This window comes from Diadema antillarum, unplaced genomic scaffold (genome assembly GCF_040938485.1).
Source record: "Diadema antillarum isolate AM-2024a unplaced genomic scaffold, OU_Dant_1.0 seq00000244_RagTag, whole genome shotgun sequence".
Classification (NCBI taxonomy): Eukaryota; Metazoa; Echinodermata; class Echinoidea; order Diadematoida; family Diadematidae; genus Diadema; species Diadema antillarum.
The window spans coordinates 812,365-834,890 of NW_027271288.1; the positions used below are offsets into that span (position 1 = coordinate 812,365).

The 22,526-nt window shown below is 38.0% G+C and overlaps 1 protein-coding gene across 1 annotated transcript; it reads left to right on the top strand.

The window, feature by feature from the left end:
- The first annotated feature begins 826 nt into the window (after positions 1-826).
- Positions 827-17,283, top strand: LOC139729542 (insulin-induced gene 2 protein-like). Its single transcript, XM_071640470.1, has 7 exons — positions 827-945; positions 8,798-9,272; positions 10,268-10,442; positions 10,918-11,042; positions 11,688-11,854; positions 12,630-12,729; positions 13,257-17,283. Exons 2-7 carry the CDS (start codon positions 9,144-9,146, stop codon positions 13,290-13,292), a joined length of 732 nt encoding a protein of 243 aa, XP_071496571.1. The 5' UTR covers positions 827-945; positions 8,798-9,143; the 3' UTR covers positions 13,293-17,283.
- The last annotated feature ends 5,243 nt before the right edge of the window (positions 17,284-22,526 follow it).

Below are 22,526 nucleotides of genomic sequence, written 5' to 3' on the forward strand. Positions count from 1 at the left end.
GTCTTTCCACTGCGTAATAAATGTGATTTAACCACCACATTCAGTGTTAAATTACTTGGCATGCACACCTACATGGACCCTATGGACATAACGCCATTGGTCTTCTGTTTATTCTCACCTAAATCAACAAAACGCATGTGCTTTTGCTGTACAATGAAAACAGTGGCAAAGGTTACACCTGCCCTGTAGTTACGTGGTACGAGGTTAGACCGCCGTCCCTCATTTCAGCGTTGTTGTCTTTAAATACAGACCATATTAATACATTGCTGACAATATTAGACTTCAATAGCATCATTCTTCATGATATTATCTCTTATGGCTATTGGGATGTTTTATCTATAGTTTGAAAAAGTATACACTACTTTTTTCACTCCTTTTTCCGCAATATGTTATCAAATTAAAGAGCTAAAGTCAACAACAACAAGGGTTTGCTGGTTATAAGACTGGGTCCTATCCTACACACCCACAGAAACAGAAAATGAAATGGGTCACGATTAATGCATTATTCATTACTTCAGTTCTAACGTGAAAAAGGAAAACGGAATCGGCTGGTCAGGCAACGGCTCTGATTGGTTGCTGATCGACACACGCTCGTATAAATTTGCATGATAAAAAGCACATCGCGCGATCGCGCCACATCAACATATCAGCTGATACGGTTCTCGCTGAAAAAAAAAACCTCGGACCGGTCGTGACCTCCGCACTGGTTCTTCATGTACAACCACCGCAGTTTCCCCAGCGAGCGCCGCCAGTTGCCGAGGCATCATTTTAGCGTATGAATGACTATGTAGAGCAGTGTAGCTACACCGTAGCTAGATGGTCTGCATCTGTTTTCTTTAGCGAGCAACGAGGCGAGCTACTACGACAAGAGGCAATCTTCTTGTGCTTTGTGAGGTGTTTTGTGGACTGCTTCTTTGCCACTCTTTCGCCTGGATATATATTAAGGTGAGATTAACGAAAGAATAGATATGAGTAATGATTTTGCGCTAGAGCGCCAGTAATTTCCGATATTATGGTCTCTAAGAAATCGGGCAAAAATGTTGCAATGTGTTCGTTCTCTCAGCGTGTCAGTTCTGTTGCGGTATTCGGTAAGTGGGTTCCTGGTTAGTGGTTAGATCTCGTCATTTTATTGTTGTTACTGCTCGATGACAACTGGCCTATTTTCCAGTCTTCTTTCTAGTTCTTTTCTACTCAGTACAGAGTACGTGTATGTACTTAACTGGACTGGATACCTAAGTGGTACATCTGTATTGTTGGTCTATTTTTCTACTTCGCCAATTGACATGCTGACATTGCTGTTAACGCTATTAAACGTGCGCTGTGTTCGGGATCGGGTTGTGAAGTCGTCTAGACTTCTACGTAAAGACCTAAAGTTAGATTTTCCTCAGTCAAGTCAGATTGACACGGTACGGCCAGAGGCAGAGTACAAATGTTTGTGTAAATTTACACAGAATTCTGCCCTGTGACATGCTACCAGTATGTGCCATCGACGGACAAATTCATCAACTTCTTGGATCAAGCCTCATCAACGTTCAATGATTGGTGATCCTCTGAATCTGACTGATTTTTAATAAAATTAAGGCAACACTGCACTGGTCGAGTCCGTTGGTGTAACCTTTACAAGAAACCTCCAATTCAAATGTGGGCCAAATCAATCATTATTTTATTCAATACATAGATTAGATAAGACTCACAGGCACAGCACAGACACAGACAGAATGCCAGACATTTCATTCTTAAGGGTTACTATAAAAAGTGGGGGCATAGACCTCCCTTAATGTCAGCCTACACACCAAGTATAAAGTTAGCAATTACAGTTAGCAATTACAGTTAGCAATTGATGTTTGTGTGAACCTCCTGAGCCTGAGGGTCCTGTATTAAAGATGCAGTTTTGTAGATCTTCTTTTTCATTCATCTGAGTACAGACCACCGTTGACCGAAAGATCGGTCTGTATCTGTCCGTCGGGGAATGTTCCGCGGAGACTACGTCTAGCTTCACGGATCCCCTCCGTATACAGACCGAAGTCAATGATTGCGGCTCCTGTGTGGAGCAGTCGCGCACAGATCAAACGTTACGATAAACCAAATTTCAGACAGCTTTTTTACATTCAAACAAGTTTGACATGACATGACACATTATGCAGCAATATTTGGGATAAATTTCTCACATTGTGCAATCGAAATACTCACATAAACTTGGTTATAACACAGAAATTTTATCGATATCGCAACATCGCCGTTCGCGAGCAGTAAGTTGCCATTTTGAATCTGTAAGCCAATCACATGCGAGGTACGTGTTTAAGTAAAACAGACACGTAGAAACTACCTCGCATGTGATTGGCTAAGAGATTCATAGTGTATGTTTCTGCAGTTTGAATGTGACGACGCGACAGGCTGTGTTTTACTTTGAAAATTCTACTAAAATGTTGGATTATTCATTAATCTGGTGAGTGTAATGTATTCTTAAAACGCTAATTTCACCATAAAAGCTTAAATTTGCCGACCTAGGGCCGTGAATTAGACGCAATCGAGAAGGGTGAGGTACCTCACCCAATTTTCCATAGAGACAGTGGTTAAGAACATCCACACAGCAATGGGTACTGATACCTTCCGTCTGTCTACGGAGGACAGCGTTAATGGCAAAAATATAAAAGAGTCCTCCGGACAGACGGATCTTTCTGTCTAAGACCACCGTGGCATACAACTGTGTCTGTAGGCATATTATCGTAAATTTTACTAATTGTGGCTGTGCCTTAACAGGTGCCCAAATGAAAATGTTGCTACTGTTAGAGAAAGTTCAGCAAGGGTATCTTTGAATAATAGACTTGTGAACACTAGATGCTCAACTGCTATGTCTGGTAAGAGACATACCAGTTGTTGCAACTTTGACCGTAGAAAGAATTCTGTTGTCACCATGGTCACATTTGTAATTGTATGTATGAAAATGTGGATTTTGTCACAAAATTCATCCTGCATCTTCTGGTTCTGGAGCAGCTGTACTTAGTAAAAAAAAAAAAAAAAAAAAAAAAAAAAAAGAACCTTCACTCATTGTCTCCTGTATGCAAGCATCTCCAAACCCAGGACTTTTCAGTCTTTCCCAATACTCAAGAGGTGGTGAAGATGTGGAAATTGGTTTGTGGCTCTTTGCTCTGCTTAACTTTGTCTAACAGGTCTCCATTCTCACTTGTACCAATGTAACTTGTTCATAAACATGTAATTAATGTTAAGCATCACAATTATGGTACTATCAAGGAGGTGCCACCTTGCCTAGTACCTCCTTGGTACTATGCAACAATCACAAGGTTTATAGAGGGGAGAACGCAACACAGGAGCCCACCTTCATGAGCCACTGCTCTTGTCTTGGAGGGCGACCCCAACAGACAAACAAAGCAGTTGACTGTTAACAATGGAAGCTCTGAAAGCAATTGATTGGTATGCTGCATTGACCAATCAGAATAATGTACAACTGTGGGTGTGATCTTGCTCTCATAAATGATTAATTCCAAAGCTGTACATGTTACAAGGCCTTGATGGATCCAGGGCCCACCTGACATAATGAGATGCACGTACATTACATGTATTGCCAAAAAGAGAAAGAAAAACACAAAAGGCCCATTCTCAGTAAAAGCGTTCAAATACGGAATTTTGGTGTCGCCGACATTCCATGACAGTTTGCTGTTCCCTGAAACCTATTAGATACTATTTAAATGTTTATAATATATCACGAGGACTTTATTTGTTAAAAATAAACACGATCAAATGCGGTTGTCTGCCTTTTTGTATAAAATTTTGCTGTTAAACTTCGTTAAGACCCCCAAAACGCAGTGTCGCCGGCTATTTCAGAAATATGTTTTATTGCTCCTCTCCGTCCACAAACACACTTTCCAAATATCATTTTCATGGACGATGAGCATATCATATGTGCTAGTCACAGTACTCAAAAAGTTCCAAAATTTTTATTGACTTCTTTTTTTATAGCCTTTTGAAACCTGTCGCCAAGTTCACCGCCAGATACGTTACCAGTTTCTTTAGTGTTACAGCATTGAGAAAATAACAAGACTATGCAATGCCCCTGTGTATATGAAACCCTGAGGATATACTTCATACATTGCAAGTACTTAGATTTTTTGTGCAACAGCTCTTTATTGAGAATACGGTACAATGTTTGAAATATCGGTTTTCTACACTTTTATTTGGACAGATACGTTACATACTTTTCACGCCACCCACTGCGACAGATATTGCAATGTCAGACAAATGGTATATTATACATTACTCCTCGGAATGACGCATCGATTCAACATTAAAGTTTAGTACAAGTGAGAAATATTTGGTAGATATCGCTCTCATAATAATATGATCGACCATATACGTTACCACAGATACGTTACCCCAGATACGTGACCGAATTTTGCTCATTGGTCTTGTGCTTTCTGGGGATCAAATCTGGTCAAAATTCATCCCTACACATTACATGCTTCGTTTTGTTGGACCTCAGGATTATATTCTTTCACCAAAAGGACAGAGAGGTGAAAAAGAGCAACACTTCCACATGATTTTTCTTTCTACGTCAGTGTCTCACAACTTAATGCCAAGTTTTCCGACAGATACGTTACCACATAATCAAAATGCTGAAAAGAAATTGTAAATGTTTTTACAAACAAATCGTTGTGTGCTAATAAACTCCAAAGTTCTAATCTATAAAACCTAGCCACTTTCATATTCTATGCAACAACTTTGAACGTTTATTTTACAAGACGAAGCTAAGATTCAGCATATCAGTTTTTTGCTTTTAAGATTTAGCAGATACGTTACGTATAATTCAGGGCACCCACGGTAACAAATAATGTTATGTAAAACAAAGTGTTCATAAAACAATTCTGCATAGAATGACGCTTCCATAAAAAATTAAAGTTATGTTCAAATGAAGAATATTCAGTAGAAATTGCTCCGTAACTTCACCGACAGATTCATTTACGGTACGCCAGATACGTTACCAAACTTTGAAAGAGTAAAAAGTAGTTTATGAAACGCTTCCGAGAAAAGTTTCAGTGTTCTGTTGCATATTTATTCTAGTGTTTTTCAACATATGAAGAACTACTCAAGATTCATTGATAAGTTGAACAATTATTTATTCATTTTCATTAAAAGGGATGAGCCAAATACGTTACCATAGGTCAAACAACTGTTTAGCATATCGAGTTCATAGAGACTGTACCTACTTCCTTCTAAGTGCCTGCAAAAATATATTTTTTAAACCTTGTTTGCATTATCCATCAAAACTTAATGAATATTTATGGTCAGATGGATAAATACATTCAGACGTAAGATGAGAATATTCTGTGAATGAAGAACTCAGCTTTCACATTTAGGGCTCTTTTCCACTGCATTTCATAGTTTAAATATTACGTACAATGTTTAAAATGGTTAATTTGGGCTTACATCATTCATTTTTACATCAATTCATGAGGTAAATAATTAAGCAGGTGATATTTATTAATTCATACACAACTAAAATTATTACTTATATTTTACCAGATACGTTACCAAAGGTGATTCGATGTTTTTCAATAATTATTTCCCCAGGAAAGCAATTCATATTTGTTTCCTGTGGAAATTCCTGATCGGATCGTTCCCTTTGCATGATTTGTGGGATTCGAAACTTTATTTGTAAGCGAAATTTGCTAAAAATACAAAGTGAATCTTAAGGTTATATTTCATTTCAGCAAAAAGCATATTTCAACCTACCACACAGAAATAATTTCTACCAATTAGCAAGGGATGACAACATCTTTACCTCTTAAAAAACCCCAATATCTTTAGGGGGGACAGAATGTCCTTTCCTGAACAGAAATTGGATCAAAACAATAGATTTAATTCAGAGTTAGGAGTCCATTACAACATGTAAATTTGCGGTAACGTATCTGATTGGTGATCAAAAATCATATATGATGCTCTATTTCAATTCATTTTTACTCAATGAATGGCCATCATTTAGAATGTTCCACTTTTTGTTTCGTATTTGACCGGTTTTGAAGTTTCCGAAAACACATCTTTGAATGTATTACTTTGTGGTTGATTTTTCGGTTTTACTCACATGGAATTGAACACTTAATCTGAGAATGGCCCAAAAACAAAAACATCAGTAGAGGTTGCACAGTACATGTTTGTTGTTTGTACTTTCTACATTTTATATTTTATATCTCATATGATATATCTATCTGTTGAAGAGTACATAGTTACGCGAAACTCATGGCGTTAAATGTGCCACTCGCATGATCAATTCTTTTCCCTTTTGTCTTTCATAACATCTGCATGTGTATGCAACATTGGAGCAAAAAGAGGGCTGCAGTGCATGTGTGCTGCTGTACATTCAAGATAAATTATGTCTATAACTTGAAAGGAAGGAAGTTGAAAAACCTTCATGATAGCGTGTGGGAGTGTGCTGCACTCTGATAAATATATATCCTTTTCACTCCGAGTATTTGCTTGATAGTGATCTTGCACCAAAAATGTAGTTGTTAGGCATTTATACATGCCTGAATTTCCCTTTCTACATGTAATGTGTGTATATGATGGTGACCCTCTAAGGGCAAGTCCAAGATAACACGCGCGTTACGTATGGGACATTCAGAGACTTTTATGACCTGAAAAATAGTGTTAATGGCCTTTGATCATATTGAACTTTATCATGGTAATTGATATCTAGGAGAAGTATAATCATGTAAAAAATTGAGAAAAATGACCTTCACAATTATATTCTAGAATAGAAAATATGTGCCGTTACGTATGGGACCAGAAAAATTTTGTTTTTTTGAACATTTTTTTCAACCTCAAAACTCTCTGAAAGTATTTCATTTTACAACTTGTAACTCACTGTGATGAAAGTCACGACACTCAAGATTATCACAGGTAAGTTTCATGTCATTAGGCAAAAAGCTCTAATTACAGGTTCTAATTAAAGACAGACATGACGCGTTTCGTATGGGACAGTTACGTATGGGACACTTTGTCCCCCATTCATTTAGTGTGTGGAGAACCATGTTTATAGGTATTTTGCATAATTATTGAAATAAAATCAGTTGAAACTACTCAATACTGATCCAGATTGTCAAGGAAACAATATTCCCCAAATATTCACCATCATAGTCATATTCAATTAAATTTCCATATTTTTATGACCAACCTGAGTATGCATGCCCTTTGTCCCCCATTCGTTTAGTGTGTGGAGAACCATGTTTATGGGTATTTTGCGAAATAATTTTGCAAAATACCCATAAACAAATTTTTGCATAATTATTGAGGTGGAATCACTTGAAATTACTCAAATACTGATCCAGATTGTCAAGGAAACAATATGCCCCAAATATTTACCATCATAATCACATTCAATCATATTCTGTATTTTTTATGACCAACCTGAGTATGTACACAGATGCCCTATTTTTATCAGGATAGTTACTACTAAAAAATTGAATAGTTTAAAGTGTTTACTTCCATTGATGAAGGGCAGTTTGCCATTTAGTTTCAATAAAAAACAACTTGACACAAGAAATATTAATTTAAATACTGTAGATCTTAAGCAATACCTGCTGTGTGGAATTCCAGTAATCGAGTAGATGTATGATGTCTGTCTAGCAGTCAGGTCATTGATTTGAGTCACACCTTAGTATGTTACATATACCCATGAATTTTGTTGTGGCTACTATTGAAAACTGAATAAGGACAATTTGTGTATCACTTGTAATTTAAAAAAAAAAATCATTTTACTTTTTTTTTTGTTGATATCGCAACCATTTCAAATTGGATCTCCATCAAATTAACTTTGAATTCTTCTAGTCTTAGAATTGTATGCTCTTTAGTAATTCATATTATTGGTTTCCAGTCATCTCATAAAATGTTGAAAACTGAATCCCCATTTCTACAAAAACTATACCATCCCTTTAATGCTGATTTTCATTGTGTATTTTGCCATCTTCCCCTCCCCCTTTCTGAAAATTGTTCAGTCAAGTGCATGTATTGTTTCAAGTGTCTATAACTCAAAAAGTAGCTACAAAGTTGGGATGCTTTCTTCAGGATGATTGACGTTTTGTTTACTGAGAGACCTTCCCAGCTAGCTACATGCATTCACATGCAATATATATGATGACGTCCCATACGTAACGCATTTTTCCCATACGTAACATTATTTCAATGCCTAATAAAAAATATTTCTTTTACTGTTTTTTCTTTTTTCTATGGTATTTAGTTTCTTTAAACAATAAATTAGAACTTTCCAAAAGGGCATTCAAATAACCTTAGCAATTTCAGAAAAAACCTAAAAAAATGACCTCATTTTGTTACGTATGGGACATCTCATGATTGGACACGAGGTAATTTGCATAATCATTTGCATAATCCCTAAATTTTCATACCAAGTTAAACTACTTGATGAACTTCTTATGTCCACATATTAATCAAATATCATTTGCTTTCCTTTGAATAAATATGAATTTTTATAAATGTCCCATACGTAACGCTGTGTTTTACATTTATGCAAATGAAGCCCTTGAAATTTGCATAAATTTACATAATATCATTTTTTCCTCCATGGAAATCAAAACTTCAACTCATAAGCTTCAAAATGACACCAAATATGTCAATATTGAGCAAAGATGAAATTTTGCCTTCTGAGGGGACCTTATCTTGGACTTGCCCCTAATGTAACCTGCCAGTGTGACGGAAGCACCTTGAAGACCCCAGATCATTATTTACATTGATGACGTTCCCACATGTTTTCGTCTCTCCTCTCTTTCAGATTCATTCTGCAATCGGAAGTCTACTGAACTGTAGCTTCCTATCCTGTGAAAATTCACCAGTCAGTCGACATTGAGTGACCTCAAAGGAAGGAGTTTCTTCAAGGCAGTTTCCTCTCACTCTACCTTATGACCTCTGAACCTCCAGGGAGGAACTGTCTGCCCCATCTGGCAAAAATGTGCTGAGATATCAGGAAAACAGGCAAACTTTGAAGTGATCTTACCGAGAGAGGAAGACACAGAGGCAACATTTTCATTTCATCATCCTTCTTTGGGTGCAAGCTCCAAGGCATTGAAGACAAGACAACTGAATGAGAGACACATTAAAAAGCTTGGGTGTTTTCGACAATGCGATCAACCATGGCTTCACACTCACAAGTTTCCAGCGCAGATCAGAGTCAGCATGCTAAGGAGAGCAAAGGTGTCACCTCATTCAGCCACACGATGGCAGTCTTACTGGACAGACAAAAGGTCAAGGTTAGTCACCAGCCTGTAGCGCTCTCCATTTCTTTTCAAGTTAGAAGTTCTTTATTTTATACTTTCGTAAAGTAGCATGCAATAAAGGGTATAATAAAAAACGAAAGCACATTGACAACTGTACAACCCTATACAGAGAACAATCAAAGCAAAGGCAAAGAGTGGTGATAAAAGTGTAATGTCTGATCAGGAAGGCTAATTGTTTTGGATGTATAAATTCATCTGGGCCTCGATAACAGTAATTCATTCTTTTTCTGTCAGTTTGTAGGTATGATTTACAGAATGGTAGGCCTGTGTTTTGTAATCCTTAATTTGAAGAATGCAGGTTTTAGAGACATGTGCAATGAGATTACATGTGCCTGGTTATCAGAGCAAAGAAAATACACATATGTAAGTGCATGAATGGTATTCGTAGCCAAAGACCAAAGCCCTTTCCTCACTTTGTTTAGTAGCCCCTTACTGTCCTTATCCCTGTATCATCCTCAATCCTGGAGTATCCTCAGCACCTTTGCCAATATTTTTTTTTTCTCAAAACTGTTGCCACTGAGAAAAGGTCTGCAATGGCATGACATTTTCTTTTTCATTTGCAGTTGATTCTCAGAAACCTATTTTGTGAAACCTGAACTAATTCGACATCCCACTTTGCCATTACATTTAGCAGTTGCACCGCATCACATGCAAATATTGCATTTTATGCAGACATGTACTGAAAAACAACCAGTATATTGTTTTACTGTTCGGTGTTTGTGTTCTCATGCTCATAGTAGACATCAGAATGGATGTGTTTTGTTCAATCTCTTTCATTGTATTTGTGAATCATGCTTTAGTGTACATGTACAAATTTCTAGTGTTCCTGCCATTGTATCAGTATACTACAGTAATAATGCTCCTTCTGTATGCCAATACCTGTATGCTGCTCTGTTTGTAGACAACATGAGAATGAAATGTCTTTAAACAGTCAAATTAATTCTATGTGAACCTCTTTGCTCTTCCAGTTGTGTCGGAGTCTTTGCAGAAGAGGTGTCGTGCTGTTTATCATCGGCATCGTCATGGCGCTGGTGCTCAACCTCCTCCAAGTCCAAAACAACGTGACCCTGTTTCCACCTGAAACACTAAACAGCATTTCATCGTCAGCGTGGTGGGTTGCACCATTCTGTGGGTCGGCAGCAGGTTAGTCTGGTCAAGGCTTACCGTCACTGGATTTTTCTTTTTTCTTCCCTTGTATAGATGCACAATGCACTTGTATTTACACACATGCAAATTATCGTTCTTGTCAGTGAAGGTGTTTACTTCTCAGAAAGATATCTCAAACATTAAAACAGTCGTACCTATCGCCCAAGTTTCTGAATGAAGCAATCCTTACGAGAAGTGAAAGATAACATTGGAATTATATAAAACACAAACAGGTGGACATCTTGCCTTTAAATGTATAATATCAGAATCAGATAACCAATGACAGTTATTTCATGGTACTTAGCGCAGTACATGTTTTGTTTCTGAATTAGTTTACAATTGTGCAAAGTACATGAATGTATTTTATATGACAAGAGCAATTCTCAGCCTATGTTGCTTGTCTGACCAGAATACCTTTGTCATGACCTTATGTACATGTACCACAAATTGTGTTTCCATCTTCATTTTGCAGTTCTGGTTGGCCTCCTGTACCCCTGTATAGATAATAAGCTTGGAGAGACTCCCTACTACAAGAGGGAATGGTCACACGTCATGAGGTGTCTTGCTGTCTTTGTCGGAATCAACCATGCATGTGCTGTATCCTTTCTTGTCAATGCAGGCTTCGTATTTTCGATTATTGTGATGGACCTGAACTATAATGTATACTCTCCATTTCCCCACCTCATTATTTTCTCTTTTCTGCCTTTGGGAGGAGGAGAACTGAGACATTTATGAGTGAAATCATGTATCTTATCCCATTGAAGAGAGGCCTAAGTGACCGGGCAGATGTCTTTGGGAAATATGGGCTACTAAGACAGCAAAATCAGCTTGTCCTTAAGGGTTTACAGTACCGGTATTGCTTTTCAATTCATCATTTTATCCTCTCTAAAATAATCAATGATACATCAAAGAGATGCATTCATACAGTTATGTAAGTGATAGGCTATTAAAGGAAAGGCTGAGATTAGTCTATGATTATATGATGTTATAGTTTACTGTATGAATTTGTTTGTATTTGCATTGCAAAGAGTATTCAAAGTATGTCACTTATTTCCCATTTCATTGTCAGATTTGTCGTTCTGCACACACTACTTTTCAGATTCTCTTGAAATTCTGGAGCAGATAGATATTGTACAGCAATCTGTCATCCTAATTCTGGCTGGAATCGTATTGAAGTATTAAAGTTTAAGTGGCACTTTGTCCTTTGTATTCCTTGACTGGTGTGCTTTCTTGCATATGCAGAAAATTGAGTTTGCAAACAACCTTCAGTTTTCGCTGACCCTGGCAGCAATGTCCCTTGGCCTGTGGTGGCTCTTTGACCGGTCAAGGAGTGGATTCGGACTTGCCCTCACCATTGCATTTTTAGCCACCATCGTCACTCAACTACTTGTCTACAAGGGTGTTTACAGGTACGTAAAGTTAAGTGCATGTAGAACAGAGATGTCTCGTTATAAAATGGGTACCCCATTACCCCCAGTGGGGACTGTCTATAAATACCATTGGCACCGTGTGCAAAGAGCAGAGATGCCAACTGTTACTTGTGTGCAATGTCATGTACTTTTGCCAAAAATCCTATAGGTTTCACGGGAAATTTTGCTTTTCCAAAATTGTATCACTATGGATGTCTATTGCAGGAAACGTAAAGATGCTGTATTTGCACAAAAATGTAGTGCAAAAATATATACACCTTTTCATCCCTCAGAATACTGCAGTGGCATTTACGAGGTTGGCATCCTTGTTCATATCAGGGGGCAATGGTATTAGATGAGTAAATATTCTCCATTGCTGAATGTCACCTGTGAGTATTTGGAAAGGTGCATGAATAAAAATTGAGACATAATTTTTGCTGTTTGAAAGTGGTCAAAGATGGTTAGTAGTTTTACGTCTTTAAAGCAAAGATGCTTTTCTGTGTACTCTGTACCACATCGTGCTGCAATGTGCTGTTAAAGGAACTAAACATGACTTATTACCTGCAGTCAGATGATAGTGATCGAACAATGCAAAGAATATGATTTATAGATTGCAGTTTAATGATAGTGAAACAGTGCTGAGAACATGATTTATAGAGTGTAGTTTAGATGATAGTGATAGAACGATTCTAAGAACTGTACAAAATGGTCACTCAAGTATACATGATGTGCACTTTGAAACGACTCTTCATATCTTCTCCTTTCTCTTCGACAGATACACTGAGCCTGACTTTTTGTACGTCCGATCGTGGCTTCCATGCGTGTTCTTCTCGGGTGGCGTTACGATCGGCAACATAGGAAGACAGCTTGCCCTGGTAAGTTACTCAAGATTTAGGCAGGACTTGTATTGCTTGACAATCCCATTAATCAACTTGATTCCCTTTTGATCTTTATTCCATACATGTCAACCCCATAGCTCTACAAATATGAACACAGGGGAGTGAAATATTTGCAAAGATGGGACTGTTTCAGCAATCACCCTTACTTCACTGCATCGAGACTGTTATGATATTTTGAAATCAGGGTTTGATTGAGTTTCTTCCCTGAGAAGTAGATGGTAGATTTGTTATTCATAGCAAAATTCTGTCTATAGATGAGATAATCGTCCTTTTTAGTTTAAATGTATGTGTTAAATGCATATATGATTGTCTATGAGAGATGACAAATTGCTGTTTAATCGCTGAACGAGAAAAAGGTAATCTTTTGCAGTAGGATCAGTGTTAGTGTATTTATTATTCTGATGAAAGAATTTATTACTCAGCCAATCTGAATATTGATTGTGATGATGACATTTGTGCTTGGAGGATGACTCGCATTATCTTGTTCTTTTATGTCTCGTCAGGTTGACCGCAATTTCGACAAAGAGCACATGATATGAACTTGACAGTGGAGTTGCATCAAGAGAGCGTACTGCTGGAGACATTGACTGCTTCAAGTGAGACGAAGCCCTTTTTGGCTCATTCCTTGTTGAAAGCATCAAATTGACTTTCAGAAAGACTCGTGTGAACGATAACAAGAGGCTAAAGTTTGGGTCGAGAGATGGAGAGAATGAGCGAGAATGACCCCGACGCCATCCACTGCCGCAAACTGCAACAGTGATTGTGAGCTGCTTCTTTAATTGTCACTTTTTTTTTTGGAAGACATGGAATCAACTCCAACAAACTGTATGTCTTGGTTGCCAGAAGTGCTACATTTAAGAATAGCTCCATTCTTATTGCGCAGGCGTCAAACTTAAGAGGATTGTTGCAATATTTTCTCAGGCTGGCATGTTGCTTGCATAGCCTATCCCCCCTGCCTTCATGTAGGGGGATTCTGCAGTGACCGCCTAATCCCAAGCGTTGTCTATGCGATGGACCTTTTCATTATAAAAAAGAAAGACATCATGATCTGCAAGCTTGGACCGACTGATAGGCAGTGTATTTCATGTGCTGAATTCCACACGCAGAGCTGCTTAAAGTGATTCTTCCTGCGGACTGTGGCGTGACAAAGGGAAGGTTCTCCACTGTACTGCTGACATTGTATGCTGTTTTGTACTTAATTGGAATGGGGATCCAAAACAGCCCTTCAGTATAGCCAAGGCAAGGGTAAGTGTCAAGGACAATTTGTTGAGTCAGCAGCCCAGACAGTGTGATATTTATGATCTTCCAGTGCCCCCCTCGGTGACATTTGTTCAGAGACTCTAGCCAGCTGCGCAGAGATGAAAGAATGTGACTCATCTACAAGTTGCCTGACAGGTCCTGCGTGCAGTAACACGTGTCTGCAGCTTGTGATGTCAAGATTCATAACCCTCACAGTACATTTATGTACAATATGTACAAGCGTACATGATCAAGCATTTAGCTAGCAATTTGAGATGACTACAGTCAGTGGAATGGCCTGTGGGGCATTACAATGTGTTTGGCATGCCATTACCACACTGTAAGGATATTAATGGATTTAGAAAGCATTTAGTGTATGTAAGTCACCCATGGAAAAGTGTTTTGTTTTTGTTTGTTTGTTTTATTTAATGCCACTGCTTAGTACAGTAATCTTCCTTGGTATTAGGGATTACCCTGTATGTACGCTTTTAAATCAGATAAAGCTCCTGCTTGAGTTGACAGACCTGGCAATTCCAGGTTAATTGCTGTTTTGTGTACCAATTATGTGTACTATAAATAGCAGAATACGTGCTCTGTTCCACGACTAATGCATACCTTTCCTGTTTTACCATACCCTACTGAACCGTGGAGGGAATTCTTTTCAGCATCTCTTCTGTAGCAAACAGAGAAAATGTGTCGGCCCAGAATATGTAAGAGAGTGACCTCCTGGAATTTTAGGGATTATCCTTTGTGTTTACCTCTTAAAAGTAGAGTGCATTGAATTCCTGCTCTTGTTGACAAACATATTAAAGACTTGGCATTTCATGCTAAATTGTTGTTTGGTACCGTTTATCTGCAGCTGTAAGTAGCCAACAGAAAGTGCACCCTGTTCCAGGACTAATCTGTACCTTCTCCAGGGTGACCTTACCGTACAGAATCTGGAGGGAAATTCCCATACATTTTCCTTTCAGTGCCCTTAGCCAGCAGAAAATTAGAATGAAGTGTATCAGTGTTTTATAAGAGCATCCCATAATATCAATGATTAAAAAGACAAAATCATTATTGTGCCATGGGGGGATTGTAGACCCAGTTTGTGGTTTGAGGATGGACAGTTTCTCATTAGAACTGAATGGGCAAACAGTTTGAGCACACACAATTCTAATAGAACAGGTTTCAAATGTGAAGGAAAAATATGGAACACTGACTAAAAATGAAAGTGAGGTCACAGAAGTTCTGTGTTTCAGAAGATTTGATTTGCTGTCAGATAGATGCATGTATTGTATGAGATCACTTGCTTTTCTTGATGATAGGTATTTGTACATGAGCACAGTTTCATATTTTCAAAACATTTGTGTGCCTGAGTGTTTTGTTATCCTTTTGAATTCCAGCATACAGCTAATACCTTTTGCACGCTTAGCAAATTTTACCCAGTTGCACCCAGGTGAATCAAGGAGAGTCTTGCAGGTGAAAAACTGGGTAAAATGTCGGCTGACTTTTCAGAAATTCTACCCTTGAACCATCAGTGGTAAACTCCCAAGTGTCCCTGGGAACTCCCAGGTGATGCTTTGGTGTGAAAGGCATCATGGGTAAACTTTCAGATAAAAAGGGGGAAGGTCAGCGTACCAACAACGCTTTTGAGCGCGTGCACCATAACATCTACTTCTACTGCAGAAGAGTGGGTGAGAGTGAAATTCTAGTGGGAGCTCATTAGCTTGTTTGAAAGGAATTTGTTCACGGCTGTTCCTCATGTGATTGAATCTTCCGAGTGCTCCCTCAAATTACTAGTCTGAAAGGGGTTCAAGTCAGCAAAGTTGAACATGTTTTTTATTCCTTTTTTTTTTCAAAAATGAGTTGACTCACCACAGTGTAAGTGTCTTATATACCCAATCTCAGAAATAGTAATGTATAGCAGAACTATGGCAAAGGTTGATTTGTGTCCATGTGCACAAGTTTGAGGAGGAATGATTTGTGTGTGGACCCCGTGCTCACGTGCTGGACTTTGGAATGGTGCGCTCTGTAGCAGATACTGAGTATTTACTTCCAGCGTAACCATCTCCCATCCGGACAGATAACTAAACCATGTGACAGCATGTCATCAGGTTTTTCTTTTTCTCCCTCTACATCCCCCCCCCCCCCCTTGTGTGCCTATCTCTGTTGCTGTAGTGTGATACACATCAATTAGCAAGGTCACCTCCCACTAAATGTCCTCAGTTGTATACATTGTATCATGCAGTCATCTCTTTTGTACTCTTGGACATGCTGCACTTAGCTCTCTTGGAAAATGTAAACACAAATGCAAGAATCTGATCGTACGAGCTTTGTTTGCGCTTTGTGCTTGGAATCCTCTTGACAGTTGAACTATTTTTTACAAATGTATTCATTTACTTTTTTTCGGGGGGGGGGGGGTGATTTAGGGATATGGCGATTCAAAGGTGAGCTACAAATTGGTATCATGCAATGGTTAATTGTACCCATATCGATTTGGCAACTGCAATAGTTGTCTATGCTGCAATATCCAATTGTGTAGTGATACAAAGTGTGTTACCAACTGTCTTCAAGCCCTCCAGCTGTCACAATGGTGTGTACAAGAAAACTGGTGTGAAACTGGAACATTACGCCAAGTTTAAATAGTGTAGCACTGTCAGCGAATATCTGTGGTAAATACACTTATTTCTGGAATTTCCTGGGTCTTTGTCCAATTGTTCAAGGCATCACCTACTTCAAGTTGATTTCATGAATGTGATTATAGTGTTACAAATCAATGTCTGAAATTTATGCTGTCTTTGTCTTCTCAACTGAATCTTACCTCTTGAATGTCAGATTGGCTATGCGTTGTTAAGTTACTGGTCTGTTAAAAGCTTCATACCTCACTGACGTTAACCATTTTAGAAAGCCAGAGTTCTAACATGTTGTACAATTGTAGCTGTACAATTGTATATTGTGATTGTGTTTTGAAGAATGTGGCATCTAAAAACGGTACCCTCCCTCCATGACATGGAAATTCATGGTGACTCAAGTCATGCAAAAAAATGGGGTGTAGGAAGTGCACCTTTTTGTAAGCTGTCAGTGCAAACATGCACATAATTAGATAGCAACTAACCATGGTAGAAGCAGTAGTGTTGCGAGCTGATTGACTGATGTTAAGCTGTTGACCTTTCTTGACATACTGGGTTTGTAATTTCTCCCTTTTATGGCAAAATTTTGCAGCCCATGTCTGATATCCTGCCTCCCCCTATGTCAGTATGGACTCGGCCACATGGTTACAATATCTGCTGTGTCATATCAAAAAGGAAAGGAAAAAAAAAACTACAACCCCAAAACAAAACATAGCTCTTGTAAGAAGCACCATTGATAAGTGCCTGCTACTATGATAAGAAGTTCAAATAAGTAGTGGTCAAAGACCTTTTCTCCACAGTAAGAAGGGCCCCTTTTCACAACAGACATTTTCCCATGGCATGTTAAAGGAAGCATTGTGCGTGTCATTTGACATGAACATGTTGTGAGCAGTTACTTCTAAATTTTATTGTCTACTTCCCTGTGGAGGTACACTGTAAGCTGCACACACTCTCTGTCTGTGCAGTTTATTGCTATTGTCCAAGTTTTACATGACAGTCTATGACATGCTTGGTCTTAAATGCAGAGAATATTTTGTGGGAGATTAGATGCGCAGACAATCAATTTTCTTTTTCTTTTTTTTTTTAAATGAGTTTTTCTCTTTGTATATCAGGAGCCGTCTCTCTTACTTGGTATATCCTTGCAAGCGTTCCAGCCGGAGAAGATATTTACTCTGTAAATGGGTGCACGTGATTAGGTACTGCTTTTAGACATGATAGTCCAGCAGTTCATTTCGAATTGGTGTAAAATGAAGCACAGCCCAGCAGCAACTAGCCAGAAATGGAACATGATTGACTAGCACTCTCACAAGAGCATCTCAAATCAAGAAACTTGCTTCACGTTTCTGTGGCTTCCAGAATGGGAAATGAGCAGCGCGTGAAGGGGGGAGTATTCGGTATCAAAAAACAGAAAACTGAGGGAAGCTGCGCATGTGCTTGCCAAAGTTGTTGAGATGCATTTCGCAGTGTTTCCATTCACATTCTATGTGCTTTAAGTCCCATCCCCAGCCTGCGGTACAATGTATATCGATGCTGCTCTGATGCTTGGTATATAATGGAGAGTATACATTGTTAGTAGAGGTACAATGTAGCTGTTGAGTGTACATAGTTTACTGCAGTGCATTTTTGTATGACAGTGCACTATAGTGGCATTGTTACTCTGAAATGTGCCTCATGTGTTATTCTTACATGCCAATATCAGATAATACTGTATCACCATGATACAATGAAGGCGCAGGTAATTTCACAAGTTCGTTTTTTTTTTTCTTTTATCATGACACAATCAATGCAAGAGAGTAAATGTTCATATGTGATTAAATATCTACATGTAGTTTAATATACTAAAGTGATGAAAGGTTCATATAATCAGACAGTTTTCTTTTCTTGTTTTTTTTTTCTCTCTCTCTCTACAAAATACATAAAAATTCCCAGATTTAGGTCCCACTGAGCATCGAAATACTGTACTATCTATCAATTGCCTAAGTGTCTTCTATTGTTCATTAATTGTATATGATATATACCTACAGAGTTTTATCCGATTTTAATGAAAATAGTGGAACTTTTGTAAAGAAAACAAAAAATCTATCTCCTTTTTAACAGAAGATTTGTACATATGCTGAGTATGTAATCATCTGTTTAATTGTGTTTGATGATCTTGCTTAGTGAGTTAACGTGTTAATATCATGCCCTCAAACAGGTCTCGTCATGGATACAGCTGCAAAACTACAAAGCATGCATTATATTTGAGCCTCTTTATAGGCTTGTATTTTGCCAAATCTTACTTAAAGCAAATGTACATATCAAATTGTAATAGTGGAAAATTCTTGATGTGTTTTGTGCTTCTCTCAGGAGATATTTGCTTGGTGGTACATTGTATGCTGCACTCTCTCTCTCTCTATAGTTTCCATACACCTTTTGAAGAGTTCGTATATGTATTAAAAAGGGATCAAGGCTAGCCATTGGCATGTACAGTGTACATTGTATGTGTCTTTTACAAGATCAAGAGAATTTGAACCCTCCTCCCTGCTTTGATATGTATGTTTTTGTTTGTTTTTATGCCTCCGCCACGAAGTGGTGCCGGAGGCATTATGTTTTCGGGTTGTCCGTCCGTCCGTCCGTCCGTCCGTAATGAATTTTGTGGACAGGGTAACTACCAAAACCTTTTGAGGTATCCTAATGAAACTTGGCATGTATGTGTATTAGGGGGTGAAGTTGTGCCTATCAACTTTTGGGTGCACATGCTCAAGGTCAAAGGTCAAAAGGTCAAGGTCAAATGCTTAAAATTTTACTATTTCCCCCATATCTATGTAATGCCTGAAAATATTTTCTTGAAACTTAGTGTATACATGTACTACCCAATTAAGATTCTCTGGTGAAAGTTTGGGGTCATGAGGTCAAAAGGTCAAAGGTCAAAAGGTCAAGTAAAATGTTAAAATGTCACTTTTTTCTCTGTATCTTGGAAATTGTTCAAGGTATCTTCATGGAACATAGTGTATATGCATCTACTGACTGGCAGTGGTTATCTAGGGAATTTAGGGTTCATGGGGTCAAAGGTCAGGGGTCAAAGGTCAAGGGCAATAATTCAAAATCTTACTATTTTCCTTATATTTATGCAATGCCAGCAGGATATTTTTTTTTAAAACTTGATGTATGCATGTCTAACCCAATAGAGATTCTCTGGGATTTTTTTTTTTTGCCAAGAAGGTCAAAGGTCAAAAGGTCAAAGATCAAGTGAAAGTGCTGAACTTACTTTTTTCTCCATATCTCGGAAGTGGCTCAAGTTATCTTGAAACTTAGTACATGCTGAATTTATGTATGTTCTGCCTGACAGTGCTTCTCTTATAAATCAAAGGCCAGATGAAAATGATAACAATTTACTGTTCAATACAGAAATTGCGCTTTTTCTCCATACCTTGAAAATTACTCAGTGCATAAACTTATGAAATGGTCAAAGTCAAGTTAAAGTTCTTAAATCCCCAAATACATGCTCTCCTATTCTTCCAATTAAACATAGGTCAAGGAAGTTAAACATTCAATACATTTGTGACAAACATGTCATTTTAATATTTTGCCAATTTTGTGAAAATGTAATCACACATTGTCCACATGTACTATAGACCTATTAGGAGAATCATGCATTATGGCGGAGGCATACCAGTCGCCATAGCGACATTTCTAGTTTTGTTTTGTGTTTTTTTTTTTTGGGGGGGGGGGGGGGGGCGGAAACAAAAACTGAGGTGAAGCTAATGAGGCATAAGGCATACCCAGTTTTAAATTGGCCAGATTATATACAGTTTGATGCCATATGAGTGCAAGACATCAGGAGCTGCTATATTTTCTGTATCACTGTGATTTGGGTGATTTAAAACTTGCGGCGATGTGGTGTGAGCCGTTACCTGCAGAAATGAACTTGTAAAGTTCAGGTAAACAATTGCAAAAAAAGAAAAAGAAAGAAAGAAAGAAAGGAAGGAAGGAAAGGAGGAAATGATGGCATGCATGCCATACCTGTAGGAGGAAATGGTGTTTGTGTCTAAATGGGGTAAGATTATTACTTTGAAGTTGTTAGTAATGGTCATGGTTTTCGTTGATATGTGACATAGTCTGTGAGAACAAATGTTTTCAGGGTTTTTGCATGTTTGATTTTGCCTCAGTATTATGATTCATCATTCTGAGCATCCACACAGGGAAAAGGACTTTGTCCGGGGGAAAAGAAAAGGACTTGAAATGATCTCCTTTATGTATTGCTTTATTTCATTTTCATTCCTTACGTGTATTTAAACAATGGATTGGTTTTTCAGTGTTGAGTAATTACCTTCATTAAAGCGGGATACTTTCTAACCACATGAGATAAGAAACATTTCCTGTTCAGTAATCATCATGTAAACATCACAAATTATGAAAAATGCATTAGAATGTTTATGTTAAGTAAGACATGCTTCATTTTTGCAACCATTTTAAATACAATACTTACTGAAGATATCAATGATATGTTATGTCATTCAAGGCACTTGATTTCTGTGTTACATCAAGCTGTGGCATCAATACAAGTGTCATTTCATGCACCAAATATCGTCTTTTTGAAAACTTTCTGATATCATTTCTAGTGACATGATAGGTACTGCACTTGGGGACATATACTGATGGCATACAACAAGTACCCAATGTCCAATACAATGTATGTAGTTCTACTTAAACGAGTCTGCAGGAGTTTCACTACACAAGTTGTAATTGAATTCTAGTTTGTGTAAAGGGATAAATTCAATGTACTGTCAAGGCCAAATGGAGGAGGTTTGTAGTTTAATCCGGTGGCATAACTTGAAATTGTTACATACACAATGTAATCATGAGCTTGCTATCCTACCACTGGCAAGCCATGGTTTTTGCCTTTTTAATTATAATATGCGTGGAAACTCAAGTTGCCCCATTAAAGAGGAAACATGTTTATCTTAAAATGAAACAGAAAGTATGATGTTCGTGATATTGTAACAAGTCTGGCCTGTGCTGACACAGGTTATTTTGTGGTGGTTCAGAGTTTCAATGTGAGTCTTATACCTCATGTGACACAGTTCCTTCGTGTATGTCGAAAGTTTAACTTCTAAAGCAGCGAGTACCGTATACTCGCGCAGTCTTGTTAACAGATATAGACTGAAGCCAGTCACTTACCTTTTGTGGTTATTTATGAAACAGAGTACCCGATACGTACATAATAAACAAAATTTCCTTGTCTCACAGACTGCTCTAATGCAGAGTTTCCACTGCAAGATGTGTATGGCAATAAAGTAAGTTTTAATCAGAGAGCGATCTTGTGTGCATAGAATTATATTATCGATAATTTCATGTTCAGTGATATTACGGTATAACAAATAATTCAAAATAAAATGAAGCAGAAGAAAATCTCAAGACTTCCGTATTTAGTGTCTATCTTTCGACTGTGGTGCAATGGTAAGATATTATGGTTGACCTTCATTTTTTGAAAATATTTTGCGGAGATACAGTTGTAATTACAACCACAGGGATGATTACTTCCACAGGGACTATAGATGATAGACCTTTGTGTGTACGGGTGTTATGTATGTATGCATGTATGCATGTATACAAACAAGGAAAAAACAAACTGGTAATGCACTTTTCGGCGATAAATTATATGTTATTTGCCTCAAATTAAGTCAAATGAAAGTATAATTTATAGGCCAAAAGTGCATTAAGATTGGCGGGAAAAATTGATTGCCAGTTTCCCCAACTGGAATCGGCTGTTTTTGTTCCTGCATAATTTAGGCCTAGCTTCTCAGTCATCCACCAATCACTGTCTTGTACGTTTTCCTTCACATTTACGCGTGAGATCACGTGGGTTGACTGATAAACCTAAAGTTTAGAGACATGTTTGCATTACATGAAGCATTCTGTTCCCCTCCCCGTCTCCCT

Excerpts from the sequence above, each read along its gene's own strand:
- LOC139729542 (XM_071640470.1), top strand. The coding sequence starts at position 9,144 with ATGCGATCAACCATGGCTTCACACTCACAAGTTTCCAGCGCAGATCAG. Across the intron at positions 11,043-11,687 it reads GAATCAACCATGCATGTGCT|AAAATTGAGTTTGCAAACAA; the intron begins GTATCCTTTCTT and ends TTGCATATGCAG. Across the intron at positions 12,730-13,256 it reads TAGGAAGACAGCTTGCCCTG|GTTGACCGCAATTTCGACAA; the intron begins GTAAGTTACTCA and ends ATGTCTCGTCAG.